At 42.7% G+C, this 23,957-nt stretch overlaps 1 protein-coding gene across 1 annotated transcript in view; it reads left to right on the forward strand.

The window, feature by feature from the left end:
* The first annotated feature begins 375 nt into the window (after positions 1 to 375).
* Positions 376 to 23,957, forward strand: part of mtnr1aa (melatonin receptor 1A a) — a 59,082-nt gene continuing 35,500 nt past the window's right edge. Inside the window, exon 1 of the mRNA XM_079499738.1 lies at positions 376 to 775. Coding sequence (XP_079355864.1) covers positions 592 to 775 — 184 coding nt within the window. The 5' untranslated portion in view covers positions 376 to 591. The remainder of the gene's footprint in view (positions 776 to 23,957) is intronic.

Consider the following 23,957-nt stretch of genomic DNA (forward strand, 5'->3'; position numbering starts at 1 on the left):
ATTCTAAAGTTCTTTGCGTATAATGTAGGGTAATACTAATTATTTGTGCTAATATAGGCTACGCCATGCTAAAACATGAAAACTTACTTTTTATATAAATCATGAAAACCCATGAGAGGTAAGTGGTAACCGCTTCTCCACTAACATCTGGAGTGACAAAACTGCACATTAATTCAGTTCTAGTGTAACACCAGGCTCTACCGCTGTATGGCCACGGAGTGTCAGTATTTCCCTCAAAACGCCCCACAACAGCACCTCACGTCGCTTAGCCATTTAATCACATGTTATAGGGAGGTCTGAAGTTCCCTCTCTCATGTCACACATGTAGGCTATACCAACAAAGTGATGGGCGCGCACACACACAGTCATAAAAGTATGAGACACTGACACTGGAGCAGCGTGGCCGGGAGACGAAAGAAGAACAGGGGGAATAAAGTTCACCTGACAGCATGGAGGAGAAGATGATAACAGCGGCAGCACACCGGCGTCTTCGGAATCTAGATTAGGATTTAGACATGCATATTTTGAAGGGACGGCAGAGCGATTATTTGGCTGAGTGCGTAAAAGTTGCGTGAATTATCATTATAGACAATGGTTACAAATGGGTCTCACCTGAACAGTTCTGAGCTAGACCCGGACCAAGAGCTGAGCAGTCGCCCCCCGTGGGTCACCACAACTCTGGGGTGCTTCCTCATCTTCACCATCGTGGTGGACATCCTGGGGAACCTCCTGGTGATATTCTCCGTGTATCGGAACAAGAAGCTCAGGAACGCAGGTGAGTCCAAGACAAGTGGCATCATGGTGGCGCCCGGTGCGCGCGGCACAGGCACAGCCTGTCCCACACAGGCTCAAAGCTGCGCTTTTTTGGAGTTCATTCAAACGAGATCGTTTTTGTTCAATTAAACTGGGTTCTAATTTATTGCGAAAATGTGTGTATCTATAGCCTAACAATATATCTCCATTCAACGCATACCGGCGGAATAGGATGTCTCGCGCTAGGACGCAGACGACCGTAGGCTATAAGCAGATGAGACCAATAATTTAGATATGTGTTTTGTTGTCTATATGATATAGGCATAGGCGTAGGGTATACAAACATGCATGATCCACAATCTTGCATTTTCAATGAATGACTAATCGAAGAAAGGAGAAGGGGGAAAAGGTATTTGCCAAATGGAGCATCCCAAGCTAGTCTGTATGGTGTATTTCTGAAATAAGAATATCCCATATAGCGGTGTGGTGCTTTCAAAGCAAAGCACTACTGCTTTGCAACTATCGAGTGCTACTACATTTATGCTTGTCAGTCAAGTTATTATTATGCTCTTTCTCTCAGGCATTAGGCATATAGCCTATAGGCTATAAATCAGGTTTAGTGGTAGCCTTGATACAAGACTGTCATATATTATCTGACAGTCTTGATCCAAGGCTATAGCCTATATAGTTTAGTGGAGGCATTAAGTAGCCAAGTGAACCGAGAGAGACAGGAATTTGATTGACACGTTATCCGGTGGCAAGAGAGGCGATTCATCTTGGCGATGCTTTGACAGTATAGCCGATCTCCTCAAGCTCTCCCCTCCATTCCAAGCATATCGATGTTTATTGACCCACGTGTGATTTGGGAAGATGGCAATCAATGTTGAGTACTTGAGTTAGCCTATATATCTCAACGATGGAGCTTGCGTCACGGGTCGACCGGCGCGCATTCTTGAACAAATTAACCCAAAACATCGTTACGTTATTAAATAATGTGATATGACCCGCAGAGCTGCGCTCATAAACCCACTTCAAGATTGACACACATAATGACTGTTTGTTTTATAAGTGAGCTTTGGGAAATTGGACATAATTTAATAATCTCTGCAGAGGGAGCCATGTGCGCTTATAGAGACCCGGTAGACTATACAGTGGGATGCTGCGCTCCTGTCGCTGTCGATCAGTTGACTGACAGTTAGGCTACTAATATAGGACAGGGCGGACAGCAGGCTATACAGCTATAGCCTACCTATAATTGACACTACCTATAATTGACACTAAGAAGGAAAGAAAGAACGAAAGAACGAAAGAAAGAAAGAAAGAAAGGAAGAAAGAAAGAAAGAAAGAGAACATAAAAGGGATATTAGTGTGACCGGTGAGTTTTAATTTCTGTGTTTCGCATTTTGTGTAATACAACACTGTTATTAGCCTAAACAGTATTTCATGTGTAAGTACACACACATCATTCACATAAATACATGATAATCCCCCTTCATTGGTAAAACACACTGCAACTGTAGCCTACCATAGCTGTCCCGGATTTAGGCCTTTTAATAGTGGTGTGTGCACATAACACTATCCTAGCGGTTACATAAATAGAATGGTAGTGGGACAAAGGAGATTAGGCCTATATATTCTCTGATGTATGTGTGTTACTCATTCCCCAAACATAGAGGAGCAAAGTCAGTTACGAGTGATGTTCACACAATTCATTATGACTTATGCTGTGTTCACACGGGCAGATGAAAAAGATACAAAGATGCAAAGCTATGTATTTGTAACTGTCAGATGCATCTTTGCATCTTCATGTCGCTGGCTTCCATTGACAATGAATGGTAGCTTTGCATCTGCCCGTGTGATTGCAGCATGTACATGTAAAGAGGTCATAATGCAGTAGATGGAGGTTAATCAACCTCGCAGTGAGTTATAATCTTCACAGCCTTTATTGATTCCTAGCATCAAATATGTGGCCCTGTATCACAAGCATGGATGCTCCATTCATGTCTGAAAGTGTCTTTTTATTTCTTCCCTTTTTTCAGTTCTTCAAGGCAATCACTTTAATGTTTATACACTAGCCAAGCACTTAATAAAATGGCATTAACATTGGAGGATTCAAGTAAGCTCAGGAAAAAGCAAAAATAGGACTTAATGGTGTCTTGTGTGACACTAAGTGACAAGTTTGAGGGAATACTAGCCAGTGCGGACTGTTGGCCTGCATGGCTCTTCCAGTTCAAGCATTACAAGAGCATTCGCAATTTTCCAGCCCAGTTCCCAACGATGGTGCTAGGCTATCGGTCCCAAGACTTGCAATTCTCTGATCTATTCATGCAAAAGAAAAAAGAAATGCATTGGAAAAAGGTGCATTTACAGCCATATTTAACAACATACCGTAGAAACCTCTCAACTTTCCCCCTCTTTAAAAACATCTGATCCACAGTACTGTAACTGCAAAATAATGCGTTCAAATACCTATTTTCACCTGTGAGTTGTTGTATGTCATCCTGTTTCTCTTAATCCCCTTTTTAGACTGTAAATTTGTCAACACGGCAAAACGAGGTAGGCCTACTGTGAAAGACATGTTCATCACATGCAATCACTCGCATGTAAACCATAACTAGATTAAATTGTGTATAGGGTCAATATAAGTAAATTAATATATGATAACCCTTCCACAGTAGTAGCCTTTTCATATTTTAAATTTTTTCATATTTTCCTATATAATGCCTAATTTGCATATTTAAATGTATTTTTCCCCCCAGAAAACTTGCAATACAATAAATCATTGTCTTTGTGTAAGTAATTAACTGGGAAAAGTTGCATGGTGATAACTATTAATACAATCTTTAGCTATTCACCTATCATGTATACTGTGTAGGTGAAAATAACAATGTGTTATTAATTTACTTATATTGATCCTATATATTGATCCTCTGGCTCATGGACTAAGAACCGAACCGGTTCTTACCCGGTGGAAAGGGGGCTTTAGGGGTTCAGAGTCTTGCTGAAGGACACTTCAACACTAACCCTGGGAGTGCCCGGGATCGAACTGGGAACCTCACAGTTTTCCCATCCGGCTGTTCTACCGGCCACTCTACTCTACCCCTGATTCACTGCCACTCACAACAACCCGTTGTGAGCTTGTAGATCTGTTATTCAGAGTGTACATTAACCATAACCTGAACCATACTTATTTAGATATAGAAAAGATAGGCAACAAAGTCTTATGCACACCTGATATGCTCTGAGACGGGTGCGTAGGCAGGGCTCAATGTATTCAGAAAACAGTTTGCCTGAACAGATGCCTGAAGGTCTTTGACCGAAGGTAAGGTAAGGTAATTTTATTTATAAAGCGCCTTTCAAAACAGTTGTTACAAGGTGCTGTACAATACAAATTATAGGAATAAAACAAGAACATCACAATCAAAGACAGTACCTAGAAATAGATAAAAAACAGAACAATACATAGAAATCAACAAAATATTGAGACAATCACTGGAGCACCGAAACAAGCCTAAATAAAGTGTTCGTATTGCAAGTGCAGACGGTGTGCGGGTCTTTATGTGCTTGTGCATGTTTTCTGGATATAGAAAAGATAAAATAAATAAAATACTGTATGTATACTGTATTTATTGGAATATTCTGTAATAATTCAAATACTCACTCCAAATGTAATCTGGAGTCTAGTGGGTTTAGAATCACCCCAGTATCGTGATTCTTGGAATCAAATCGTGGGTTGAGGGAATTGTTACATTCTAGTCTTCCCATTGGAGGGACAGCCGGATAGTGGGCCTGAGATTATGAATTCACAAAATGTGAAAAATATTCATGGGTTTAATTCCATGGCCTACTGGCAGCGAGCTAAAGAAATTTGCCGTTGATCGGTCCAGTGGTTTGCGAGATTAGCCACGGCCAGACAGATACACTGACAGACGCGCACGCACGCACGCACGCACGCACGCACGCACGCACGCACGCACGCACGCACGCACGCACGCACGCACGCACGCACGCACACACACACACACACACACACAGACACACACACAGACCCTCACCTACTAGCTCACCTACTACTTCCACGTCATAAAAAATATATAAAGACAGCGGTCTAGACGACATTGACTTATAGCTTCCGCGCGCAGCAGCCAGCTATCTGAGCAGCTGTGGAGATCTGTCTAACCTTCCACATTCTCAATCCTCTGGCAATTGCATTTCATGTTGCTGATGGATTCTCATCCGTGAAGAAATGAGGGGGATTAAAAAATTCTCAGCTCATACCATAAGTCATTTGAGGATGTCCAGTAGAAGCTGCATATATACTGTGCGTGCGTGCGTGCGTGCGTGCGTGCGTGCGTGCGTGCGTGCGTGCGTGCGCGCGCGCGCGCGTGTGTGTGTGTGTGTGTTTATTTTATTCATTCATTATTATCCTCTTTTTTTAACCGTTTTTTAAGCAGCACCATGATGCTGAAGACCATTCGTTGATGAGAATTCTGGACGTCGGATGTTCAGTTGATTGGGTAGCCTGGCTCTGTGTCAGTTTGGGTTGATGTGAGACTCTTGAGGGTCACACCTGTGCCATGATGCAGGGACTGACAGTGCCCACTGTATGGACTGATGCTCTGTCAGGAGGATGGAACGGGCAGCATAGACCTGGGAGAGAGAGATTGTTGGAGGGAAATTGTGCGTGGGTGGGGTGGGCATGTGTCACGGTGACATCGTTTAGATTGATGAATGAGCAAGAGAGCAAGTGAGTGAATGTCTCAATGACCTCATCCCAGAGTCATTGTCAACAAACATGTTTCGGCAACTGGTGTTAATATAGGCCAATAACTTATCCTATTTATTTTCATTGTATATTTGTCCTTGTTTTGACTGAGAGCAGCAGCATTCAGTGGAGTCTGACAGCCTCAACAACAACGAAGGAAACGTGAAAGGTGACTTGCACGCCAGTCAAAATCTATCGTGACACATAATGACAGAGAGGGAGGATGTTTTAGTTTACTGTGGCAAATCACCTTCTAAGCTGCTCAGAATACGTACACCACCATTTTAAGAGATGGGAGCTGCTCTCTCTGTCATTGTGTACATGCCAAAGGAAAACGATACTTTCTCAGTTTTGTGTGCTTTGGCTATGGGCCAGCAAACAAGCTATTTCCGATCATTCACATTCATTACCCTTCAAGTATCCGTTATTATTGCTCTCAACTTAATAAAACATTTAGAGCTTAGCGAGGAATTAAGGGTTATTTGTGTGTTTATGTTTCTCCAAATAAAGTGCATTTTTTAGTTTTAGATAGATTGGCTAATGAAAGTTTCGTGAAAAGCAACCAAAGGCCACAACCTCCTTGTTATACAATACAGAAACTGATTCTGCAACATTGCGTTTCAAATTCATCACATTTTCATGTTGGAAAACTTGGTTCTGTGAGGAACTGCAGCATTTATGCCTTGTTTATTTGAATATAACTGGGAGAAACCAGTGACCAGTTGTGCTGAAATAGAGATAAACCCAGTGAAGCCATTTGGAATCCTGATGTCTATGATTATGACACTGAACCTAAAATATATTTTTTCAACGATTAAATATACACACCATAGTACCTTTGAGGGCCCCTCTAAGCCCAGGCCCCCTGGAACCTACTAAACGTCTAACCCCTGTCTACACCAGTGGTTGTTGCACTCATGTTACACAGGCTCAGAGTAGAAATGTTACTGTTCATTACTGTCCATTCTAATAGGTGGCTTATTTGGAAGAGAGGATCCAAAACTGCTTGCCCACCATTATGCAGTCCACTTGTGACCATCCTGTAGATAGATAGATACTTTATTTGTCCTTACGGAAATGTGTTTTGTGCACAGCAGTCATCAGGATATACATAAAACATATGCAAACAAACAGATCACACAGTACATAGACAATAAAGAAACAATGCCAACAGAAGGAAAGAACTGTATTGGTTACTAGAATGTTAAGATAAGAGCCTCACTTAACTTACTTACCTAACTCATTACGTGGCTGTTTGGTTGGCATTCTGGCATTTGTCATGTGTGTTTTGTGGGTTTAGAATCACAACTGAAATAGCCTATAATAGTGATCGAGGATCACAATTGGCCATTGGAAGAATAGCATGTTCCTATGTTATGTCCGCCTGAAACTCCCCACGGGTGGATGGTTCTAATGTCTACACCCTCCCCAAGACCAACCAGTAGCCTTGGGTCAGCAGTAGGCTAGTTCGATACAACAAAGTTTCAGACGATCTGTAATCATGTACTAGTGTGTAATCACTCATTATGTTATGCTACTAAATGTGCATTTATAGCAGTGCTACACTGAAATTTGTGACCTATTTTACGCACGTGTATTGTGTACACTAGATTTCTCTTAATACTAGGGTTGTGTAATTTAACTCAATTGCACTCAATTGCAAAAGATCACATCAAGAAAGCCAAGTCAGCAGTGAAAGGGCAATTGGGAATTGACAATTGTGTAAAAAAAGATGAAAAAAAGCATGAGGCAGACAGAAGTGTGTTATTAATTTTTTTTAAATAATTACTGCTAACTCCATCGAAATCTCAATCACATTATTGGCTTGTTACTGTCTTCATGAAGCACTTGCTCCTAGAACATTTGGCCATAAGCAGGTAGTGAGGTAACATGCATTGTTAACCTGCACAACATGTCATCTCCCAGCAGGAAGCCTCATCATGACTCGCCACCCTTGACACTACAACCGCTTATTTTTGAACCCCACTGGGCCCCATCTTGGCTTAAGATGCTAGGTTTTCACATCAATACTGAGGTGGCGTCGATTTGAATGAAAGGTGTTGAATGTGACTCGACTATTTAACACACTGATCTGTTCTCATATAAATACCAGCATCACAATTCACATCTCGTAGGCCTATACTGTGAACACATGGTATATCTGTCAAAAAGAAATACATTCAATGTCATTTACTGCCATTTCTTTTACAATAGGGCTGTTGGAGTATTAGTAATAGTGTTAGAATATTATTCACAACCCTTCTTCAGCTATTATTGTTAAAGTGGGCCTCAGGGCTTCAGCTATTATGGAGTTCCAGAGGCTTAAAAAGGCTAAAGGTCATAGCTTAGTATGCCTGTATTCTATAAGAGGTATTGTTGGTACGAGGTTTATTGCCAAGAAGTCTCAGGGCTCTCTTGTGTTTTCATAGTTGGGACTAGCCTAAATAGTACAAACATTGGTCTTGAATTTGATACTCAGTGTGTGTTAGTAGGACTGGCACAGCGGCCTAGTATGTCTCTCGTATAAGGAAGAGTTTAAAGAAACACAAGGTTATGAAAATACATTTTAGGTTAGCTATTTGTAGTTTAAAACTTTGATTAAGTACAGTCCTCGTAACCCTAACCCAAAACCCAATGAATGCAGGCTTGACATTCTTCCGGTATTCTGTCACATTAATAAACCTTGTTGTTGAGTAGTGATCAAGCCACACAACTCTGAAGTGAGACCTGCCCTTGCTGTTGCCTAGGGCCTAGGCCTAGAGAGAGAGAGAGAGAGAGAGAGAGAGAGAGAGAGAGAGATGGCTAGGCCCGGCCTAGGCCATCTCTCTCTCTCTCTCTCTCTCTCTCTCTCTCTCTCTCTCTCTCTCTCTCTCTCTCATCTCTCGTAATGTCTCTCCCCCTGTAACATCTTTCCAGTCCTACTGTCTGTCTCTCCTAAAACCATATCCAGGCCCGGCGGAGGGGCCTGGATATTTAACACACTGATCTGTTCTCATATAAATACCAGCATCACAATTCACATCTCGTAGGCCTATACTGTGAACACAGGCAGAACAGTTCCCCGCCTGGGGCACCAGGTCGTTAGGGGCGGTGCTGTGTAGCCCTCTCCCCATTGAACAAATAGAATAATAAATACACACTTTGCACCCCTGTTCCGCTCCTAACAACAACAACAACAACAATGTTTCATGATTTAATCTGTTGCACTGATAGTGATGCCTGCTTTAAGTGGGGGATGTCGGTCGGGCAACTTTGAGCTCGTGGATGTGCGGGGGCGGCCGCTAATAATCTCAACTGAGGCGCCAAAATGGCTGTAACCAGTCCTGACCTACACTGTCTCCCTCTCAGATTCCCTACTGCCTCCCCCACACTGTCTCTCTCTCAGCTTCCCTAGTGTCTATCTGCCATATACTGTCTCCCTCTTAATTCTCCTACTGTCTGCTTCCCCTGTACTGTCTCACTCTCAGCTTCCCGAATGTCTGTCTCCTGTACACGGTCTCCGTCTCAATTTACTTATACCGTCTGCCTCACCTACACTTATCTTATCTTATTTTATAACACACTTTTTAAAACCTAGTCTTAGGAATTGTTATTGTTATAGCATTAAGTCCCACAAGTAGACCGCAGAGAGGCTGGAAGTGTTGGCACTCGAGGAAAGACCATGGTGTCTCAAAATCAGTAGGGTTTCTCCTTGCTGAGCACATTAAGATTCATACTGTAGCAAGCAAACCCATTTGATATATCATATGTGCAATAGTTGGGAGCAAAGTCTATTGGAGCAAAGTCTATTGGATCACCAAAAACAGTAGGGGTCCTCTAGCCTGGCTCCAGCCCTGAATCGCTAGCCACGCTAAAAAATATATGTTCTGGAATAATGAAGTGAAACGAAATGAAAATTCAGACTGAGTGTCATGCTAAGAATGATTGCACTAGAGGCAAGGTCACCAAAATCAGCAGGACTGTGTGACGCAGTGGGTGAGAATAGATGTGACGTTCGTGAACGAGTCGGATCATTTGAATGGCTCTTTGAAAGGAACGATGGGATCCGGTTCACAGTAGGGAGCCGTTCCTTTTTAGAGGAGGAGGGGGGCAGGGGGGTTTCAACCAGGGCTGGTCATGAGCAAGCTGGCGCCCTAAGCAGGATACACTGGGGAGGCACTGGGGGACACACTGGGGAGGCACTGTGGAGGCACTGGGGGGGACACTGGGCACTGGGGAGACACTGGGGAGGCACTGGGGAGTGGGGAGTCACTAGGGAGGCCCTGGGCAGATATTGGGGAGGTACTGGGGAGGCACTGGGGGGACACTGGGCAGACAGAGTTTTTTATTTTATTTTTCCTGCTACTATATCATTTATGAGCAGCAAAATGAGTCTTTGAAAAGGGTTTGTATATTGTTTTTCCACTTGTGCCAAATCACTGCGGTCAGTTCAGTTCAGCCAAAACATTTCAACAACATTTTGACAACAGCAACGCTGATTGACTGGCAGGGCGCGATGGGTGGAGTTGGGGAGACGCGCTTCAGTTGGATTTTTACAGCTGGGGCTAAGATACCAGACGACTGTTTGCTTCATTCGCGTCACCCTGCTCGCCTTCGTTCGCATCACGCCTGTTTGTGCATTAACTTTGTAATCGCGCCGCTCAAACTATCCAGGTTTGAATATAGCTTTAGAATTGATACAAAACAGTAGATCATCGCAAACACACACAACAATACTGTAAGTTAGCATGAGATACCTTCGTTACAGTACAGTATGTGTTTTGTTCGTTTGAAGCATGTTAAAGGGATGAAATGAGGACGGTTAAATCACTGTCTTTCATATTAGCCCCACTAAACATGCAGACACAAAACTGACATATGGTTAACTCACATCAACTGGTTCATGGTTCAACCGTTTTAATTGCTAGGTTGTGCCCTGAGTCCAGAGGCCTTAAGAAGATACTTAAAAGGAGGGTCTTGTCCGATGAACCTATAATTGCTATGACCCCATAAGAACCTCTGTGTGAAGGTTCATTCGGAGTTCAAACAACCAGGACACCAGTCACATTCCTGTCTTAATAGTACTCAATAACATTTTCAAATCAATCCTAAATCAAACCAGTGAACCCGTGAAGCAAGCCTTTAATGAGTTTAATGTGTTCTCTTTTTGTGGATTTGATAAGAATGCACACAGCTGCATCCTGGATCAGTCAGTCAATTGATTTGTTGGGAAGGCTGGAGAACAGTCTGCTACTAGTCTCTAGTCTGCTTGAGACAAAGGAATGTATCTGTTGGCAGAGCAACAAATGGTCTTTTGGAAATGATCTTTTGCAATAGTTAATAAAAGGATGATTTGGTTAAAAGGCTAAAATGAGGAGAGAAGCTACAATCAGTCACGCACTCCCATTTTTCATGCCTGTTGTTTACGACGCAGTCGAAGAGGATCCAAAGCAGCTGATAATCTTGATCTATCCTCTTTTGTCATTAAGTCTAAGAGTTTGGGAATCTTGGACTTGTGTCAAAGAGGCCATTAAAGCATTTAATGGAGGATTGTGTTTTTAGGATTGACAGGAAGATCTGTGCATCATTGACGCAGCTATTTTAGGGCAAAGAAAGCAGAGAGCTTCTCACCGTTTCTTCATCGCTGACACAATAGCAACAAAAATCCTGTAACAGATAAGGCTCAGAGGTGAAAGCACAGAAATGTTTTCAGGAAATTGTAAATGATCAAATATATACTGTAAGAGTCAAGACAGGGATACTCAAATAGCTGAACCTGTGGGCCACATTATGAAAATGGCAAGGGGCCAGGGCCCAGTTGATAAAAGGACAACATACATTTTTTCCTTTTTTTAACGTATGAAAAGAGAAGTGTAATATGCATTCTTTTATGCCTTGGCCATTTTCTCTCTTTTGAATAATTCAGTGCAATTAGCACATTCAACACAAACAACTGTTTCCATAAATCAAACTAACGTACATTGTCTGCTATTTGTCTTTGTCTTCCTGCTAGTGGGTTAACATTAAAGTGGGTTAACATTAAAGATAGCTGAGCATCTCTCTTTCAATTGGTTCACAATGTAACTAATTTATGACTTGACCCACATTTAACACAATGGCTTTTCCATGAAATAAACTTAAATAAATAGTTAGAATGACTAAATAAAATAAAACACGTTATAATTCTACCTATAAATAGATTATGTACCCAGCTTTCTGTCTGTTTAGATACCACATGGTTAACATTGATGATTGCGACCGAAGGTAGCAGTTAACTATGGAATCGCGCATTTCCCACCAGTTAATGTGTCGGGCACCATATATGGTGCCCAGTTCTCGTGAAATCATGTGACATCAGGGATGGAGATGTGGAGACCCTGATGTTATCATAGTAAATGCGACCTGCTGTCGCAGTTAAGCTCATATATTAACATTGCGGCTCCATTCATAACACAAGACAACAGAGGTGTGTGTGAATGGGCGTGCGTGTGAAGTTTGAGTGACAGTTTCTAGGTTGCTGGTAGAAATGACGGTGGCTCCAAACGGATTGCCACAGTATCTGTCTCTCTGTGTCCCTTTTTATTTTATTTTATTTTTGTATTCCTAGTGTATATATGGAGTTCTGTGTCAGGCATGCCCAAATATGGAGTGTTGTGATGTCAGAACAGGGCAGCTCATATGGAGCCTTCATGGGCAGGGGCCCTGTCCAGAGCCCGGGCAGAGGCCTTTTGTGCAGTGGTTCTGGACAACCGTGGGTCTGACTGACTCGACGCCGGAAATTTGAAGTCGGTGGGGCTAATGGTTCTCGAGTTACATGCATTACAGCCATACACACGTACAGACAGACGTACAGACAGACAGAGACATGGTGCATGTAGATTTATAAGATTTTAGATAGATAGATGAGTACTTTCTACTTTTGGTACTTTACTCACTCACTCTCTCTCTCTGTCGGTCTCTACTCTCTACATTGTCCTGTCCAACATGATTATGTGCCTAACTGTGAAGATTATTTTGAGTGTCTACTGTCTACTACTCTCATTGCATCTGTTCTGTGGAAGTCCTCATGAAGCCTAGGGTGGAGGGGGTCAGGTTTGACAGATGACATGATAGACAGGTCCACACTGAGGACAGGTGAGACAGGTCCATGATGGACAGAAGAGAGCACCACAGATGACAGGAGAGACAGGCCCACAGACAACAGCAGAGACAGGCACACACACCACAGGAGAGAGAGGTCCACAGACAACAGCAGAGACAGGCCCACAGACGACAGGAGAGAGAGGTCCACAGACAACAGCAGAGACAGGCCAACAAACGACAGGAGAGAGAGGTCCACAGACAACAGCAGAGACAGGCCAACAGACGACAGGAGAGAAAGGTCCACAGACAACAGCAGAGACAGGCCCACATGGAAGGCAGGAGAGACAGGTCCACACAGAAGAAGGACAAGGAAGAGCGGGGAGATGTCACATGAGAATATGTGAGTGAGATTGAACTCTCTACTCAACTGTTGTGGCTCATTGCTTAGTTGTACAACAGGTTTATGTCTATCTAATAATTCACTAATGACAGATGACAGAAGGAGATTAGTTTGTGGTTATGTGAGTAGCATGCATCTGTCTGCCTGTCTAGTGATTGTGCGAAGTGATGTCACGCGTTTGTGTGTGTGTGCGTGCGTTGTGTGTTTCTTGTGTAGTTCACATGTATTAAATTGATAACCACAGATAAATCCACAGATTTATTTATCCCAGTAAACCTGCCACACTTTGTCCCTCTCCCTCTTTCGCTGGTCTGTGTCCTCTGCAATACATTTCTCATCTTTCTCTGTCTTCTTATCCAAACACATTTTTCAAGCATTTAAAAATACTTTGCTATGATTAATATGTTGTCTTGCTTTTCCCACGTAATAAGGTTGCAAGAAAATTCTAGGAAACTGGGGTGGAAGCACCATCTACTCTTTCTCCCTCATAGATACGGTACAGTCAGCATTTGAATGCCCAAAAAACATCACATCTGTTCTCACCGCAGGGCAAAACATTGCATTAATGCTACCATGTTGTAATTTCTGCACGTCAAATAAACAATTTTATATGAAACTTTAAAAAACGTAATGTAAGACAGTGTAATGTCAGCAATCACAGATATAACTAGATAAAGTGCCCCTCGGGGCACAGGTCTCCACCAGGACAGGTCAGGTTGTGGCCTCCTGGTGGTGCTATAATAGGTCAATGTGAAAAGGGTTCAATTTCTTCTTACACCTTGGATGGCAATTGGATGATTTGAGGCATTTTGTTCCAAAAATGTGTTTTACAAAAATCCACCTGTTGGTGGTGCTATAACAGGCCAATGTGAAAAGGGTGGGATATATTCCTCAGCCTAGTAGGAAAGTCTGTGAAAGATTTCACGTAAATTGCACGTATTTGTTCAAAACGGGCCAATCCTGCAAACTTTATAAACCAAACTTAGCCAATTAGGATGGAATATGAAATATTCAGACAGATCCGGCGGCTTGAACACATGGCTATGGAGATAGTGTGTAACGATTTGCGGGATTTTCCTGGTGGCACTATAACAGGCCTTTCTGGAATTCTTTTGGGCAGAGGTTCAGGTGCAAAATTTGGCATCGACCGGGTTAACGGTGCCGGAGATTAGCTGTACACAGACGGACGGACGGACACACGGACGGACGGAAGGACACACACACACACACACACACACACACACACACACACACACACACACACACACACACACACACACACACACACACACACACACACACACACACACACACACACACAGAGTGCAAAACATACTCTCTCCCCATGCCTTCGGCCTGGTGGAGACAATTAATATATGTGTGTACACTGTACAGTGTATGTATGTATGTGTGTACAGTACGTGTACGTACACTTGTACTTCATGCCACCCCTGTATGTCAGTGCCCTACTTACCACAAAAAAACTCTGAGAATTTCTGCAGGCCTCCATTTGGAGTGGAGCGAGATCAGAGGCCTGGCCACACAAGACTATATAGGACATGACAACTTGTTGACATTAGAATGTAGTTCAGAAATCATGCTCCCAGCATTTCCAGCATGGGAGAACCGATTTGTTGTCCACACCCCTGACTTCGACTAGACACTGACTGTATAGAGAAAGTCTGAATCTATGAATATTCAAATATGCAAATATGCCCTTGACATGAAAAAGTTTGAGAACCACTGGCGTATTTGGACCATGATAGATTTGCGGGACATAGCCAGCTCAGATTGAAGAAGTAAGTAAGTAAGTAAGTAAGTAAGTAAGTAAGTAAGTAAGTAAGTAAGTAAGTAAATAAGTACATTGTATTCATAAAGCTCTTTTCAAAACAAAGTTACAAAGTGCTGTACAATGGACAACAAGGTAATAAAAAACAATCAATCAAACAATCAAAAATCAAAAGTCAGGTAGACGTTTCACAGCCCAAATGCAAACGAAATAAATGTGAACAGTGCTCTCTGGCGTCCTGCACATAACAATCTGTATAAAATGGTGCATTTATATTCACCCTTTCACGCAGGCACCAGCCCATTCATCATCGGGAGCAGTTGGTTCAGTGTCTTGCTCAAGGACACTTCAACACTAACGCAGGGGGAGCTGGGGACCGAACCGGGAACCTTCCAATAACGTCCCACGTCCTCTACCTCCTGAGCCATTGCTGCCTGTGACAGTCATGCCTCCAAGAGGAGTTAACTGTAGACTTCAGGGCGTATACATATACCTCCCTTCTCCCCATCTCTCCTTGTTACGCCTCCCAGACATAATCATCGCCCAGTATGTTTTCACATCTCTCTCTCTCTCTCTCTCTCTCTCTCTCTGACTCATTAAATGTATCCTGCATTATACTCTATGACACCCTGTCTGATTGCATCACTCACATCCAGCAGCCCCTCTGCTGAACGAGGGCTCTATAGCGTCACGCCATATACCTGTAGCACTGTCCTGCCAATATCGTTCCGCGTCAAAGCCAGCCGGCCAGTAACCCAGGTGCCTCACAAAACCTGCTGTTCCACGCAGAGAGATTAACCAATGAATAGAATAGGGATGCTAGGGTTCATGTGGTTACAACGTTGGTTAGGCTTATTGTTTGTTAGTCAGTATTGTCAGTATTCAAAGCAGATACATGTATGTATGTATGTATGTATGTATGTGTGTGTGTGTGTGTGTGTGTGTGTGTGTGTGTGTGTGTGCGTGCGTGCGTGCGTGCGTGCGTGCGTGCGTGCGTGCGTGCGTGCGTGCGTGCGTGCGTGCGTGCGTGCGTACATACGTACATACGTACGTACATACATACGTACGTACATACATACATACATACAATACATGTATGTTTATGTCTGTTGTTTCCCTCTCCTGATGGAGAGAGGTAATTGCAATGATGCCGAAACTAGGTGTTGTGGCGTGTGCTTCAAAGCAGAGTTTGTCGAAACTTGTCATATCAAGGACGTCTAAAATGTATATGTATTTGGCCGCGGAACATCATCTCAAACATATTTCCTCCAGGGACCTCCAGAAGCAAATATAATAATAAAAACAGGGCGGTAGTTACCGGGTTTAATTTGCTTCCATTTTTGTACAGAGCGTTGACTCTCGCTATTTTTAAATCTTGCGGGACGTGACCCTGGCTGATTATTGTTATTGTTATGTGGGAAATTATTGGAGCAATAGAGGGGGCTGTGTCTCTGAGACATTTGGAGGGGAGTTGTCAAACTTGTCACCATGACCATGGTGAGTTTAAAGTCATCTTCACGTACACCTAGAGTTTTGTAGAATGCTTATTAGATGTGTTTGACCCCATAAAGCCCAGAATGAGAGGGCAGTATTGTACCAGTGTGGTGGCTATGGTTGTAAAGAAGTTGTTTGAGAGATCAGCCACATCCAGCTTATCTGCCATGAGCGTTCCATTGGAATTGACGTCGATGTTTGTGGATCCGGTTCTCAGATTAAATTAGCCTAGCATGGCCAGACTAATATCACTGCGTAGATATTAGTCTGGAACTTTGGTGTTGAATATTTATTTCCAAGGGGCCAAGCTTATTCCAACACCACAGCAAAAAAAGGCTCACTTTGAATAGTGGGCTCTGATTGGTCACCCACAAGTCTGGGTTGAGCAAAATGTAATTCAGTGCCAGACCAATCTCCCCAGGGATTTTGTTTTTTCTGTGGCAGATTCGTTTGCTTAGGCTAAAAATAAATATCTTCCATAGCTCCCACGGTTTGTCAATTTTGTCATCAAATTAGTTTTTCTTTTTTTTGTAGTTTTAATCACGACAACTAGCCTGTTGCGTAGGTTGTTTCTCTGTTGATGGAACTCATTAGTACGTTTATAAGGTACAAGTCAGTGTTGAACTGCTCACTCTCAGCACGGCTTTGGCGACGCTCAGAAATACTTTTGTCTCTGTCCTTCATAGCAGTCTTGATGTCCGTGTTTATCCATGGCTCCGAGCGGGCTTTAACCCTGGCTGTTGTCATGGGTGCCAAGTTGTCTAACACTTTTGGGAATGTAGTCCCTGCAGGGTTCACCCGGAGCCCACCTTGAGAAGCAGTGCTTCAAAGAACATTGTCAGCCAGTAGGTGTCCTATACTGCACCAGGCTCAGAGTAGGGAAACTATACTGCAGGTGTGCTAGTCACAGAGCCCTTTTCCACCGCTTGGGAAGTTCAGAACCAGTTTTTAGTCCATGAGCCAGACCTCCAAAAGTGGAACGTTAATTATGAATTGAGTGGGCAAAACCATACTTATATTAAATTGTTTATAGGATCAACATAAGTAAATTCATATGATAACCCTTCCACAGTATTAGCCTTTTCATATTTTCTATTTTGTGCATATTGTACTTCATAATACCTAATTTGTATATTTAAATGTACAATTTCCGAACATTTGTAATACAACAAATCATTGTCTTCGTGTACGTGATCAACTGGGGAAGTTTCATGGTGATAACTATTAATTATCAAACTATTCACCTGCACGTATAGGCCTACTGTACAGTAGGTGAAAATTACAAGATGTGTGATAAATATGAAAAAGCTATTCCTGTTATCATATATTAATTTACTTATATTGATCCTATAAACAATTTAATTGTAGGTATGGTTTTGCCCACTCAATTCATAATTAACGTTCCAAATTTGGAGGTCTGGCTCATGGACTAAAAACTGAACCGGTTCCCAACCGGTGGAAAAGGGGCCACATTGTATTAATGTACTCTACCATTACAGATTGGTTAAATAACATTCAATTCATTAAAACAAGTCCCAGATTGTAGCTGTATAAAGAAACAAAAATTGACTTTTGTGGATGCCCCCCCCCCCCTCTCTCTCTCTCCAAAGGGAGATGCATTGGGTCCACATCCACAAACACTTAATGCAGAGATGAGCAAGTTTGCAGTCAAGTCGAGATCTTCCCCCTTCCCCTTCTCCATCACACATGGACAGCTGGATGGACAGAAGGCAGGACGGACACATGAGCATGCACGCGAGTGTGCGTGCACAAACACACGCAGTGCGCACACGCACACACACACACACACACACACACACACACACACACACACACACACACACACACACACACACACACACACACACACACACACACACTTCTGTCCGGGGCTATTACTTCTGTCCGGGGCTATTTTTATTCATTTACTATATAGTACAGCGCAGAAGCGCTTTCTGCTTGGCAGGAGCAGGGGATGACGCACATGGCGCGCTTGGGGCAGTGAGATCAAGTAAAGCCTAATGCTTGTCCAAGGGGAACTGTGCAACAACACATGCATACTGAGAGAGAGGAAGCATCTACTTCCTGGACAGCTTACTGTAAATGTGTTGATGGGTTTTGATAACAAACATACACATGCGCACGCACGTACGTGCGCATGCTCTTTCACACACACACACACACACACACACACACACACACACACACACACACACACACACACACACACACACACACACACACACATGGTAGATGGGGGGGAAGGGGACTCAGCTTTAACATTAATTAATGATCTGGGCCTGATTATACTGCATAAAAATAAGAATGCCATTCATTTCGTAGCCAAAATGTATTGCTGATAAATGTGTTCAAATACCTCTCATCATATGAGAATGTTGTGAATCCATAACTTTCTGGCTTTCTTTATCCTCCTCTGTACGGCAGTAAAGACGGTGTCTCCATCATGCTTTATAATGCAGTTTAGAAACAACCTAACTGAGAATAAGCATGATATTATTAAGTATGTCAAGATATCACAGATGTCTCATGGGCAAGAAGAGACCCGGAGCTACAGGAGGAAGGTGTGATTCTGACCGCAGCATGATGGCCACAGCAGGTATAGTTCACCTCTCGCTTCCACCTGATGTTTCGGTGATGTTTCTACTGCATGTAGTCCACCTCTCGCTTCCATGTGACGTTTCGGTGAGCAGCGGCTGAGCTTTTGTTTCCCCCAAGTCTCCTGACATTATTGTATCCCATTATTATTTCTGCTCCGTAAACGGTTGAATGCAATCTTCGGTACAAACTTGTTTACACCTCCTCCAACTTGCTGAATCCATCATTGAAATAACAATGCTCCCCGATTGCGGTGCAACTACGTAGCTCCTAATCCTCTGGTGTTCAAATTCAAAATGACAAAAATCCTTTTTTATCAGGGCTGACATGGCCGACTCCAGAGACGACACTCTGATTGGTATTATTGATGTTATGCCCAAAATGACTGAATTAAATATAACCCCTATTGCACCTTGCGTTACGCCCAGAAAACGTGTGGTTTAACCAACAAAACTGGAACAACCCCCCCCACCCCAAAAATAAATAAATAAATAAATAAAGCAAGTCTTAAAGTCTTAATATAATTCAGCAGTCCATCCATCCATCCATCTTCAACCGCTTATCCGTAGTCGGGTCGCAGGGGCAACAGCTCCACCAGAGTGCTCCAGACTTCCCTCTCCAGAGCAACATTAGTGACTTCCTCCTGGGGGATTCCGAGACGTTCCAAGGCCAGTGGTCTGCCCTGGGGTCTCCTCCCAGTGGGACGTGTGTCGAGGACCTCCCTAGGGAGGCGCTCGAGAGGCATCCTAACCAGATGCCCGAACCACCTCAGCTGACTCCTTTCCAGGCGAAGGAGCAGCGGTTCTACTCCAAGTCTCTCTCGTGTGAATGAACTTCTCACCCTATCTCTAAGGGAGATGCCAGCCACCCGCTTGTATTCGCGACCTTATTCTTTCGGTCATGACCCACACTTCATGACCATAGGTGAGAGTAGGAACGAAGATTGCTCGGTAGACTCGGTTGTCTTAATATAATTCAGCAGTGTGGCGTGTAATGGCCAGTATCACATCCAACACATAAAAGTTATTTAATGTCCCATCTCAAACACCTTCATCTGTGTTTCACAATGGCTGTCAATCATTCACACTTCAGCATTGTGCCACATTTGCACTCCTAACAAAGTGTGTTTTGAACATTTGTAATTGATTGCATTGCCATAATTGTGCGGTAGAGATCAGTAAAGAGTCAACAGCGTCATTCTAAATAAGTCATGATAAGCACACAGCTACTGTAGCAGTTAACAGATTTGGGCACTAGTCTCATTATCCAATAAACCATTGTTATCATTAACAACTTGTTGAGAGTGGAGTTCTCCTTTGAAGCAGTGTAATCAGTCTCACTCAGAGCCACTGCTTGCTATTGTACCCTCTTATCTTTCCAGTGAAGAGTGCCCGTGGATAGTTTCCAACACACATCGGACGTAATGACAATACAGTGCAGAATAGATTATATAGACCACAGTGTCAAGACACATCAGTGGGAGCAGAGTGGCTATTTAGGAATTAATCTATGTTTGATCTTTAAAAGCCCTTATCACCTAGGATGCCAATATCACTTAACTGTTTGTCAATAAGTAGTCCACTTAAATGACTCATGGCTAATGGTTTGCTGCTGCTGAGGACTGCAGTTGTGAGAGCAGTAGTGGGTTTTTAATTAATTAATTAATTTTTTCAACTGTTCACTGAGAAGGCATGTATATAGGGCATAGCAGTGGGGGCCATTTTCTGGTTTCATTGATCTTCCCCCTTCCCCTTCTCCATCACACATGGACAGCTGGATGGACAGAAAGCAGGACGGACACATGAGCATGCACGCGAGTGTGCGTGCACAAACACACGCACGCATTCACGTAAATGACATACATTTTCCCTTCATTGACAATGCGTTTACTAAACAAACTTTGAACTAAAGACAAACATTAAACCTAGAAAATTGGGAATACTCCAGTAAAATAAAGGCCTCAAGTACAGTACTTAAGTACAGTATGTACTATTGCAGTGACAGAGACCATGCTCTCCTGCTGGCTTCAGTTCCCATCCATGAACATGGCCAAATTGTGTTTGTTGGACGGTCGGCACGATTAAAGGAATCATACACCAGTCTCCACGGTGATGGACAGGGCATTTCTTGGATCCAAGAGGTTTGAATGTCTGTTTTGTATTCGATAAAGACTGTCACTTGACAAGGCTGTTCCTAGAAACCCTGAGAGCTGGGCTTCAGGGCCCATAATAACATTAGTTGAACTGACACAATTAAGTAACGTAAACATGTCCTTAAAATGTGTTCTAAAATAGTTTTGAGCCAGGGGTGAAAGTGGCTTGAAATTCTTGCCGGAACTCCCCAAAACATAAAAAACAATAATAGGGATCTAATTAGGGATCACGTTTTTTTGCTTCCGATCCGATTCCGATCATTTGATTTTGAGACATGCCGATACCGATTTTTCCCGATCCGATCTTTATATTTTTATACACTTATGCCATGTGAGAAATGTCACTCTAGTCTAGTCTGTTGCCTTTCAATTATTCAAAGGCAAACATATGTGACTACTTTTATTAGAACTATAGAAGGACTGTCATTTTGTATTTTGTCATATGAAAGCAGGAAATCATAGCAAAAATAATGATGTATTGGTTAATTAGATTGAGTGAATCTTGCAACTACAGCTTATGGAACTGAAGTCAAAGTTAAAACTCTTGTAGAGAAAACACCATTTGCATGGCTTTGGCTATCATTCAGAGATAGATAGTAGGCCTACTACAGGACATTATCATATCATGTATAGTGGAGGTTGCATTCCTTTGTTTTCATCATGGATCTATTTCACCCATCTGTGAATGTCGTCTTTGCATGATCTATGAGACCAATTGGGGCAGTATTATGCGTGTCTTAAGTACCAGGTCTTATTACTTAACTTAAGACCTGGAGGCGTGATCAATGCCATTTGGTTATTCTGAGTGGCCAAACAGCATTGACCACGCCTCCAGGTCTTAAGTTAAGTCATAAGACCTGGTACTTAAGACACGCATAATACTGCCCTTCAAGTGTTTGCCACTGCTGGGACTAGTGCCCCAGGAGGACAAACATCAAGCATAAACATGACAGTTTTCACAAAATATCATTGTTTATACGTCTTTCTTTGAGATTTACATTAGACACAAGACTATTTAGACACACTATTTTATTGAAATAAAAAAAGAAAATCTCTGATGTATATTTCTCCCAAGCCCGATCATTTGAAAATGACATGATCGGCTCTGATTTCCGATCACCCGATCCGATCGGGACATCCCTAGTTATTGCGAACGCAGTGAGTTGCGAACGCAGTGAGCATTTACTATGAGACCCAGCAGATCATGTCTGTCTGTCTGTCTGTGTGTGTGTCTGTGTGTCACGCTGTAACACCACCCGCCCACCACCAGAGGGCGCAGCTGTATCACACACAAAAACACACACACACACATGCACGCACACACACACACACACACACACACACCCACACACACACACACACACACACACACAACTTAACTTAAAAAAAAAACTTAACTTAAAAAAAACTTTAAAAAAAACTTAACTTAAAAAAAAATTAAAAAGCAAATATTTAAAAAAAAACTTAACTTAAAAAAAACTTTAAAAAAAACTTAACTTAAAAAAAAATTAAAAAGAAAAAACTAAAAAAAGAGAACTTCAAAAAAAACCTTAAAAAAGTACGTAATTTATTCTAATTGTTGTTATTGCAATTTACGAGCTGCGTTCGCTTCCCGCGTTCGCGCGTCTTACTTGTAATAGTACCTAACCAATAACACGGCACAAATAAAACACAACAGGTCTTACACCTGCATTAGGCTACTTCATTATATTTACTGTAATTGTAACAATGAATAGGACATTCATACCATAATCACAAGGGAAATGGTGGTCCTGCTGCTGTCACTTCTTCTTGCAGGGTCTCTGCCTCCTCCTCCCCTTCTCTCTGTCTCAACCTGCTCTGGATCTTCATCCCTGGGCATTGTTCTACTAACCTTTTCTTTAACCACACCAGCTTCTTCAAGTCTCTCTTTTCTCTTGAACATGTTCGTTGCATTGACATTGTGCTTTGGTGTTTACCAAAAGTGGCATTTCAGGTGTCGTATCTGATAGACACGAAACCATACAAAAATACTGTACAGACTAGACACTTAACCAAAAAGCTGGGAGAGCACTCGGAGAGAATTGTGAGACGGCAGCAGACAGAGTGAGATGTTGTTCCGAGGTTTATTCAGCAATACAGCACAGCAAACACAGGTTAGCTCACGCCAGCCAGAATGGCTGGTGCTCACACATGGGCTGATGCCCCGAACTGACAAAGAGTCCCATTTTGATTCACCTTTTAAGCAGTTTACAGAGTGTAGGGTGTCGACAGAAATATGCATACATTTTAGTGACAAGTCCTTTGATCAATCAGTCTGTTCCTTCATGTCAACAAACTCCTTTTGTCATACAAATAGCCACAGGAAGGCACATAGCAAATGGCAAGGCCCTCACCACATGGGACCGGGTGTGGGAAAGACAGTCACAGACACCTCAAAATGCCAACATACATTTCAAGATGAGCACAGTAACACACATTACTTAGATTTATGGATAGAATTTGGTTCCAGGATTCCACACAGGTTTTCATTTTGATTATCGTCTTAACCCTGGTGTCGTGCCATCAGCGATCTTCACCGGTAGCCTGGTATATCTGTTGTGTTCCAGGGCTTATTCAATGTCCCCCCCCCAGAGTTGCCCCTGATTATAGGACAACAATTTAAACTCTACTCAGAGGACTGCTTGTTCTCTAGCTAAACTGCACGCTGTCGCTACTTAAGACCACTTTTTATATTAAAACACACAGATCAGGTTCTTGTTTACCAGGCAGGACACTCATAAGGGATGTTGTTCGTTGTCTGGCATCAGAACAGAGCTCGGTATAAACAGGAGCGGATATGGCTGAGCCTCGTCATGTTAAACATGTTATTGTTAGGAAAGTTGAACCAGCTCTGCTTCCGTTTCACAACAGTCCCAGTACAGCCTCTGTCTTTCTATTGCTTAGC

The sequence above is a fragment of the Electrona antarctica genome (assembly GCF_951216825.1).
Source record: "Electrona antarctica genome assembly, chromosome: 4".
Classification (NCBI taxonomy): domain Eukaryota; kingdom Metazoa; phylum Chordata; class Actinopteri; order Myctophiformes; family Myctophidae; genus Electrona; species Electrona antarctica.